This window comes from Corythoichthys intestinalis, chromosome 14 (assembly GCF_030265065.1).
Source record: "Corythoichthys intestinalis isolate RoL2023-P3 chromosome 14, ASM3026506v1, whole genome shotgun sequence".
Taxonomy (NCBI): Eukaryota; Metazoa; Chordata; class Actinopteri; order Syngnathiformes; family Syngnathidae; genus Corythoichthys; species Corythoichthys intestinalis.
This window is the reverse complement of record NC_080408.1, coordinates 32,278,776-32,288,758: the sequence shown is the minus strand read 5'-3', so window position 1 is coordinate 32,288,758 and position 9,983 is coordinate 32,278,776. Positions and strand designations below refer to the sequence as shown.

The 9,983-nt window shown below is 51.2% G+C and overlaps 1 protein-coding gene across 1 annotated transcript; it reads right to left on the bottom strand.

Annotated features, from left to right (window-relative positions):
• Window positions 1-4,346: 4,346 nt before the first annotated feature.
• Window positions 4,347-7,117, bottom strand: LOC130929952 (uncharacterized). The gene is made up of 2 exons (XM_057857590.1): window positions 5,394-7,117; window positions 4,347-5,352 (listed from the first exon to the last, which is right to left on the bottom strand). Exons 1-2 carry the CDS (start codon window positions 7,115-7,117, stop codon window positions 4,347-4,349), a joined length of 2,730 nt encoding a protein of 909 aa, XP_057713573.1.
• Between the last annotated feature and the right edge of the window lie 2,866 nt (window positions 7,118-9,983).

Genomic DNA, 9,983 nt, shown 5'->3' with positions numbered 1-9,983 from the left:
AATTGCAGGTAAACAACCAAAAAATAACATTGTTTTACTTATTAAACCAAATATATCAACAAAAATGTATGTTCTTCCTGAGGAAAAACTTAGGACTCCCTACGTCCTAATAGCTAGTGTTACCCCCTTTGGCTGAAATAACTTCAGTGAGACGCTTTTTGTAGCCATCTACCAGTCTTTGACATTGATCAGAAGAAAGTTTGGCCCACTCCTCAACGCCTCAGTGCGATACTTGAGGTTTTTTTTTTTTTTGCATGTACGGCTTGTTTCAAGTCACCCCACAGCATCTCAAAGGGATTAAATCTGGGCTTTGACTCAGCCATTCCAGGACTATTTTTTCCTTTTCAGCCATTCCTTGGTGGATTTACTAGTATGTTTTAGGTCATTGTCATGTTGCAGGGTCCAGTTTCGCTTCAGCTTAAATTTTTTCACAGATGATCTCACATGTTCCTCAAGCACTGTAGATAGAATTCATGGTGGATTCTATGATGGTGAGCTGGCCAGGTCCTGCCGCAGCAAAGCATCCCCAAACCATGACACTTCCACCTCCATGCTTCACAGTTGGTACGAAGTTCTTTTCCTGGAATGCTGTATTGGGTTTACGCTAGGGCTGTCAAACGATTAAAATTTTTAATCAAGTTAATTACAGCTTAAAAATTAATCGTAATTAAACGCAATTCCAACCAGGGGTCGCGTTAACCGAATATTTTCCGTCGTTGACCGGTTTTTTAAAACGGTGACGGAAAAAACTGAAGTCCATCTGTCATTTTGACAGGTTGCAATTCACAGCCCAGACCACAGGGTGGCGAGTGAACATATTAATTAGCTATTGTCTCTCTTGATGCATGACGTCGTTGGCCTTACTCGGAAAAATGTCAAGGCAACTGAATGTCCGAAGTTTCTTCAAAAAGCCCCAAAACGACGATGATGTTGATAAAAGAGGTGAAAAAAGAGTGTGGCCGCAGAGCGCGGATTCAGCCTCCAGAACAACGTCAAAACAGCCATGAGAAGTCGTCTGTCTGAGGCAAAAGTCCAAAACCTCATGAGCCTCATAGCCTCTGCAGCAATCCCACTTGAGACATTTCATTATGCACAATCGGGCACGCAATTCAAGTCCGTGCGCACCAGGAGGAAGGTGTGAGACTGCGTTCAGGCCACAGCAGGTGAACTGGTAGTTACATTGTTCCATACGTAGCCTACCTACTGGGGCCACAGTCAGCTGTTTTTGTCACTGCGGAGAAAAAGTTACATATTCATCTGCTTGATGTGTGATGGCACGGTGTGGATTCTCTGTTAAGCTTATTCGGACAAAATATCAATTAAAAATGAATGAAAACTAAATACTATTGAATATGTCATTATTATCATTTTAAAAATTTAAGTGACGGGTAAAAATAGATTATGACCCTGTCAGTCAAAATGACAGACAACGAAAAAGTCCATCGTAACCTCTGATTCAAACCATCTATAAAACATGCTATAGTTTTTCTGTAAATTATTGTTGGAATGGAAAGCTAAGACACAAGACGGATATATACATTCAACATACGGTACATAAGTACTGTATTTGTTTATTATGACAATAAATCAACAAGATGGCATTAACATTATTAACATTCTCTTAAAGCGATCCATGGATAGAAAGACTTGTTCTTAAAAGATAAATGTTAGTACAAGTTATAGAAATTTTATATTAAAACCCCTCTTAATGTTCTTGTTTTATTAAAATTTGTAAAATTTTCAATCAAAAAATAAACTAGTAGATCGCCATTGTTGATATCAATAATTACACCATGCTCACTCATGGTACTAACCCATAAAATCAGCAGAGGGCGCCAAACACCAAAAAACAAGTAACAAGCGGACATTACACTGTACTGTCATTTTAGTCTGTTTGAGCGGGGTATGTGCGTTAATAGCGCCAAATATTTTAACGTGATTAATTTAAAAAGTTAATTACCGCCCGTTGACGCGATAATTTTGACAGCCCTAGTTTACGCCAAACATGTTTTGGTGTACAAATGATTGAATTTTAGATTCACCTGTCCAAAGACCATTATTCCAGAAGTGATTGTAGAGGCATGCACTTTCACATCATCATTAGCAAGAGCCTAGTGTAGGTCCTGTGATGACATTTTAGGGTTTTTGGAGACTTGGTTTAGCATCTTGCGTTCTGCTCATTGGGTGAACTTGCTTGGACAGCCAGACCTGGACATGTTGGCAGTTGTTTTGAATGTCCTCTACTTGTAGGCTATTTTCCGGACAGTGGAATGGCTGATTTTATATTCTTTTGAAATCCCTTACCAGACTCGTAAACGTCTACAATCTTCTTTCTGAAGGCCTCAGACAGCTCCTTTGATCTCACCATGGTATTTTCTCTCTCTTCAACAGTCAGTCACTGTTGAATGTATTCTGCGTTGAGGAGTGGGGCAAACTTTCTTCAGACCAATGTCAAAGACAGGTAGATGGCTAAAAAAAGCGTCTCACTGAAGTTATTTCAGTCAAGGGGGTAACACTTGCTATTATGTGGTAGGGTGTCCTACCTTTTTCCTCAGTTAGAAAATGCATTTTTGTTGATATATTTGGTTTAATGAGTAGAACAATGTTATTTTGTTGTTGTTTATCTGCATTTAAATCACTTTCTTTTCCAGAGATGAAAAAAACAAGATCAGGCATTGATATGTGAACTTTTCTTGATAAAGAACTGAATATTCAATTGGGTGTCCTAATTTTTTCCACATGACTGTATGTTACGACGTGAAACAGGACCAGTTAAAATGTAGATTCATCACATTTTAGTGTGAAATTAATCACGCTACAATGTGTTGTAGAGTAAGTTATTGGTCATTAGGTTGAAATGTGAAATTTCTCATATTAAAACACTAAGTTTATCAAGTTATAACATGAAATTTATGGCATGTGGAAGTCTTCACGTTAAAACATTAAATCTATCGCATACGTTTAATGGGATTTCAACTTATACCATGATTTTTATGATGACTTAACGTGAAACGTACCCTATAACGTGATACAGTATTGAACTTTGTTTTGTGGTGTGGCAGCAACACTCTTCCGCGTATTTTATTCCATGCCAAGTGCCATCTTGATCTAAACTCCAGACCAATTGAGGGCAGCATATCATATTTTGTACGTCGTCTTTATCCAACCGCAAACATCTGATTGTAAGTCGATACCTCATGTCTAGATTTTTCTTTAAAGTAGGGATTGGAGAACCTGTATTGCACAATATTTAAACCCACAAATGCAGTTAATTTACAAATGGATCTCCGTAAATTCGAATCTAAAAGGAAAGTTGATTTAGTTGAGTAGTTCAATGTAAGGGTAAATCTCAAAGTATTGAATACATTAATATGTCAAATCTTAAAATTTGTTAACATATATTTTAATTGTTGGTGTTAAATGGGCAGATATCAGTCCAAATTTTGATCATTTTTTACACATTATAATATAAAACAAAAATAGTTATCATTCAATCAAACTAACTTCAGCCGTTATTTTTCCGAATTTCTGCCTGTTGTTAAAGAAATACTAAAGAATAATGTCTTGTAAAACAAATATTCTGCCTGCAATTAATATCTTGATTGTAAACATTAACTCATTGCCTGCCAGTGACAACGATGGACATCCAGTTCATTTAAAACGGGAAGATTGGCTGTGAAGATGCATTCTACAGTACCGTTGACGGCGCTAGAAGTCCAGTCCAATTTTAATGGGAAGGCTAGCAGCGTTTATTCGCTGCCAGTCAAAATTGATTGGACATGTCGCGCCAGGGGTGATAGGGGCTAGAATTTCTTGCCGGAACTCCAGACGTGAAAGTCGCCACGGAGCCAGAAATTTTATTTATTTAGTTTCTTTCATTTGGCAGTGGGGGGGGGGGGGGGGGCAAACCTCTTAAACTACTGAAATGCAAAGAAAACTGTTTTAGCAGTTATTTCTATAACACATACAAAAACGAAAGTTACGTATGTAACTACGGTTCTATGAATCCCGAATGACCGCCAGAGGCGGTGCTGAAAGCACTGAATGATCCCTTCGCGCATGCGCAGTGCGAGTATTAATACCAAAAAAGTCACCTGTGACCCCAGGTTGACCTCCTGCCGGGGTATAAGTTCCGGCGTCAACCTCGTACCAGCCCCTACAGAACCTTCTCGCGTGTGGCACGAGGATTCTGAGTGACGGAACGCTCTGGCGGTCATTCGGGATTCATATAACCGTAGTTACATACGTAACTTTCGTTCTATTTCATCCCTGCTAACCGCCAGAGGCGGTGCTGAAAGCACTGAATGACCAATACCAGCGGGGTCACGAAGAAACAGACACAAACCTCACAGGGAAGTCCCCTCCGATCCGAAGACCGCACCCAGCGGGTGGGGAGAGGTGACGTCCAAACAGTAGAACCTGAAGAAGGTGCCAGGCGCCGACCATGAGGCGGCGGCACAGATGTCCTCCAGAGGCACCCCTTTCAGGGCAGCCCAGGATGTGGCCACGCCCCTGGTAGAGTGACAGCGCACACCCGACGGCAGGGGGCGACAAGCCATCTGATAGGAGTAAGAAATAGTATCAACGACCCAATGAGAGAGGCGCTGTTTGGAGAGGGCAGAGCCCCGACCACGTGCCCCGTAGCAGACAAAAAGTTGGGACGACCTACGAAAACTTGCCGTGGAGTCCACATAAAGCCTCAGGGCCCTCACCGGGCACAACAGCTCCGGTCTGCTCCCACCCTCCCCAGGCGGGGGGCGGTAACGAGCAAAGCGTAAGGGACGATTGCAAGGGGAGCCAGCCAACACCTTGGGCATAAACACAACGTTAGGCCACAGTGTGACACCTGAACCCTCGGGGTGCCAAAACATGCACGACGGGCTAACCGAGAGTGCGTGCAGTTCGCCAACCCGCTTAGCAGAGGCAACGGCCAGCAGGAACGCCGCCTTGCGGGCGACCCACTGAGGCCCGGCCGCATCCATAGGCTCGAAGGGGGGGCGGCACAAGCTGTCAAGCACCAGCTGCAGATCCCAGACCGGGGCGCGAGGACACCTGCGGGGGTGGAGCCTCATAGCCCCCTTGAGGAATGTAGCGACCAGGCCGTGGTTCCCCACAGATCCACCAGAGACCTTGGCGTGATGAGCAGAGATGGCAGCGACGTAGACCTTGAGGGTGGACGGAGAGCGACCAATATCAAGGAGGGACTGTAAGAAGTCCAGAACAGTGGGGACAGAACAACTCACCGGGTCATCCCCACGGTCCCCGCACCACTTCACGAACAACCTCCACCGGCCAGCGTACTGCAGCCGGGTGGAGGGCGCCCGGGCGTTCAAAAGCGTCCGCCTGACTGAACTCGAGCAGGCGTCAAACAGCGAGTCGGTCCCCTCAGCGACCAGACATGCAGGCGGAGACGGCGAGGATCGGGATGCCATAACTGGCCCCCCAACTGGGACAGTAGATCCCGCCTCTCGGGGAGGCACCAAGGCTCGCCGACACACAGGCTGCGCAGCAGGGGAAACCATAGGCGAGCCGGCCAGAAGGGGGCCACCAGCAGCAATGAGTGCCCCTCCAAAGACACCCTCCGAAGCGTCAGCCAGATCAGAGGGAGCGGCGGGAAGGCGTAGAGCAGGACCCTCGGCCAGGGGTGGGCCAGCGCGTCCTGACCGAGAGGGCTGGAGCGCTCCCCCAGGGAAAACCAGAGAGGGCAATGGGCCGACTCCCGGGAGGCGAAGAGGTCCACCTCGGCTTGGCCGAAAACTCCCCAAATCGCGCACACCACCTCGGGATGGAGGCGCCACTCCCCCGGCGGGAGGCGACGGCGGGACAAGGAGTCCGCCAGACGGTTCAACTGGCCGGGAAGATAGGTGGCCCGCAGACTCGCAAGACGAGGGGCCGCCCACACAAGAAGACGGCGGGAGGCCTCCAAGAGATGAGCGGACCTCGTGCCCCCCTGGTGGTTGATGTGGTACACGGCGGCAGCGTTGTCTGAACGCACCAGCACGTGCCTTCCCCGTAGGAAAGGGTAAAAGTGCCGGAGAGCCAGGTGAACCGCACGCATCTCCAGGACGTTGATGTGGACAGCGTGGTCCCGCAGAGACCAGCTGCCCCGAGCAGCCCTGCGCTGCCAGACGGCACCCCATCCCAAGCGACTGGCGTCCGTAGTGACCACCTCGCGACGGACTGGGGCAACCCCCAATGGAACGCCCTCCAACAAGAAAGCCCCATTCCTCCACGGCGCCAAGGCCACCGCGCACCGGCCGGAGACTCTCAGTAACCGTCGCCGGTGCCGCCTGGCGTCCAGGCGAAAGCCATTCAGCCACCGCTGCAGGGGGCGCAAGAAGAGAAGACCAAGGGGCACGACCGCGGTCAGGGACGTCAGCACGCCCAAAAGACGCAGAAAGGTCAGATACGGACGTACCTGACCCACCGGAAAATGCGAGAGGAGGCGAAGAGCGGCCTCCACCCGACGGGACGACGGTCGAGCCAACATGGCCACCGAGTCCAGAGACACCCCGAGGAAGGTCGCCTGCTGGGAAGGAACCAGACACGACTTCCCCAAATTCACCCTGATGCCCAAGCGATCCACGTGGGCAAGAAGGACTGCCGTATCGCCGTACGCCTGAGCGCGCGACGGCGCACACAGCAGCCAGTCGTCGAGGTAGGGCAGAATCTTCATGCCCACCGACTGGAGGGGAGCCAGACCAGCCCGCACAACACGGGTGAACACCCTCGGGGAAAGGGAGAGCCCGAAGGGGAGCACCCTGAACTGCCAGTGGCGACCCCTGTAGGCGAAGCGGAGAAACCGCCTGTGGCGAGGAGCGACCGGCACATGAAAGTAGGCGTCCTTCAGGTCCACGGAGGTGAACCACTCCCCCCGGGCGACCACCCGCAATACATCCGCGACGGTCAACATGCGGAACGGAAGTACCTTCAGGTACCGATTAAGGCCCCGCAAATCCAGAACCGGCCGAAAACCGCCGGTCTTCTTCGGAACCAGAAAATAAGTTGAGTAAAAACCCCGGGGGCAAGCCCGGGGATCCACAGGCTCGATGGCCCCCATGGCCAGGAGAGAAGACAGCTCCCGGCTCAGAGCCAGAGAACTGGAGCACGTACCCATGGGTCAAGGTGGATATCACCCAGGGGTCCGAAACTCGAGCAGCCCAGTAGCTGAGCTGCTGGTGGGAAAAAAATCCGACGGCCGGCCCAACGGCCTCAGTCCCTGCCCCTCCGGCCCCGACGGGCCCTGGGGGGCTGGCGGGCGGGAGGCCCCGCCTGCGCCCGACGTGGAGGCAAGCGGGCGGGGTCACGAAAGGAATCGGCTGAATTCCGGGAGGCTGGCTGGGCACCATAGCCCCCATCAGGGGAAAGGTGCGCCGTACGGCGAGGACGAAAACCAGCAGAGGGAGCCCCCAGCCCACCTGCAGGAGCGGAGCCTCGACGCAGGCCCGACAGCTGTTGCCTGGTCGCACGGGCCGAAATAGTCCTCTCCAAGGCAGACACCGCCGCCGGGCCAAAAAGATGGCCGGGTTCAACCGGAATGTCATGGAGCGTCCTCCGGGCAGGCTCAGTCAGGGGGGACTGAGCAAGCCACACCTGACGACGAGCCTGCACAAGATAGGACATCGTCCGCCCGAGCTCCCGCGTCACCAGGGCGAACGCGTGCAACGCCGCGTCGCAGAAGCCCACGGCAGAGGTGTCAGCACCGCTCTCGGGCAAGGACGCCGAGAGGGCCAACAAGAGGTGAGCCATGGAATTACCGATGCGCCCAGCACGCGCACCGGCACCATAGGCCCGGAGAATGAGTTCATCCGTCAGCCGACCCTGTGGCTGAGGGCACCGCACAACCGGGCGGAGAGACTCCTCAGGGGACACGATGAGGGATGCAATGGCGGGCTCAACACCCGGCATGCGGTCCAGGCCCACAGCGGCCGGATCATGCATGGCCGCCAGAGCCCGACCATCGGCCGAAAGACGAGAGAGAGCCGCCGGATCCCTCCAGCCCGCATGGAGCTCCCTAACAAAGTCGGCCGAAGCAGGGACCGCAAAATTCGGGGCGGACCGCTGGTGCCGAAAAAATGCGCTCGCCGGCGCCGAAGCGGGCCGTTGAGGCAAGTCCAGCTGTAGACGCGCCAACGCGCCGCGCAGCACCGCCAGTATGGAAGCGTCAGGGGAGCCGGCTGACGAGCCCAGCGCAGAGGACGAGGAGCCGAGCTCCGAAGGCACAAACGCCGACTCACCCACGTCATCATGGAACATGGAAGCCGAAGCCGCCAGCGAGACGGCATCGGCCTCCAGGTCAAGGTCGGGCATGCCAGGCGAACGCGGGTCAAAAGCAGCCGCTGAGTCACCCGGGGGACGGTCACCCAATAGAGACCGCAACTCAGCCACCTCCCTGCGCAGCCGCTCGACATCAGAGGCGAGCAGCTCGTCAACTTTCGATCTCTTCGGACGGGGGCCGGACGGAGGAGCCGAAGGACCGCGACGCTTCGAGCGCCTAAGCCCAGAAAGGGGCCGCGTCTCAGATGCGGACGGGCCCCCGAGCACGACGGGGGAGGGGGACGAACAAACATCCGCAAACGTGGGTCGTCAGATAGGCCACGGCAAGCCGCACACCGGTTCAGGGTGTCGGACGGCCCAAGGAGGGAACCGCAGGCCACACAGCAGTGAGAGCCCTCCATCGCGACGCGACCGTGAAAACAGCGAGCCGAGGGAAGGTGGCGCGAACGGCACCTACACGGCAAGCGCAGGCAAGCTAGCAAAGATGCTAACCACAGGTAAGCTAGCGAAAAAGGCTAACCACGGGTAAGCTAGCGAAAAAGGCTAACCACGGGTAAGCTAGCGAAAAAGGCTAACCACAGGTAAGCTAGCGAAAAAGGCAAACATCAGGTAGGCCAGCGACCGATCGCCCACAAGCGGCGGAAAAGCGACGCCACACGGCGAATGCCCGCGCGCGGCCAAACAGGGCGGCACGGAAGCCAACGCGGCGGTCGAGCAACGCGCCGGCGGGGACAATCAAACGGGCGAACGGAGCCGGCGGCCGCGCAAACAGCGAGCCAGCCGTGATCACTCACCCAACACAGACGCCGCCGGCCGGGAGAGGGGTCACGCACGAAGCCGTCACCGGCGCGGGTCGGCAGTAGTCCCAAGTCCGGAAAATGAAACAAGAAAAAAGCCCAAGACTTCCCGATTGCCAATAGAGTGACGCAGCCTTAGGAGGGCGAACCCGCAGCTCCGACTCAAAGTCAAACAATGCTATACGCGACACAAGTAGCAACTGCCACGCGAGAAGAAAAAAAGGGGCTGGTACGAGGTTGACGCCGGAACTTATACCCCGGCAGGAGGTCAACCTGGGGTCACAGGTGACTTTTTTGGTATTAATACTCGCACTGCGCATGCGCGAAGGGATCATTCAGTGCTTTCAGCACCGCCTCTGGCGGTTAGCAGGGATGAAATAGAACTGATTTCATTCAAAATTGCATTTTTTCAATGATTTGCAAAATAAAAGTTAACAATAACAGCAATAACCCCAACCACCATCTCCTAATTTTCATGTTCCTCATTTCATCACATACTAAATGCCAAATCTCAATTTTAACTACTTAAGAACATAGGATGTAAAAAATTTACTTTTTTTTTTTTTTTTTTCAGTAATTAAGATTTAAGTAACCTACATTCAGAAAAATAAGTACAAATGATTTATATTATGCAGAGTTAAATGGAATATATTTTGAAGATCGCGCAAACATTGACTTTTTTAAATAATAAGAAAATGAATAAGTAGACTAAGATAAATGAACAAATATAAGTCCAAAGTGCACATTGAGAGCTAAGATGTTCTGAACCTCCCCATCAGAGCAAATAAAACTAAATATGATAAATAAGCCTCCTCAACTCATTCGTTGCCCTTAAAGATTTGATCCATTTTATGTTGCATTGCCGTTTTTTTTGTCGCATCAATTCAACAACCTTTATTATTATTTTTA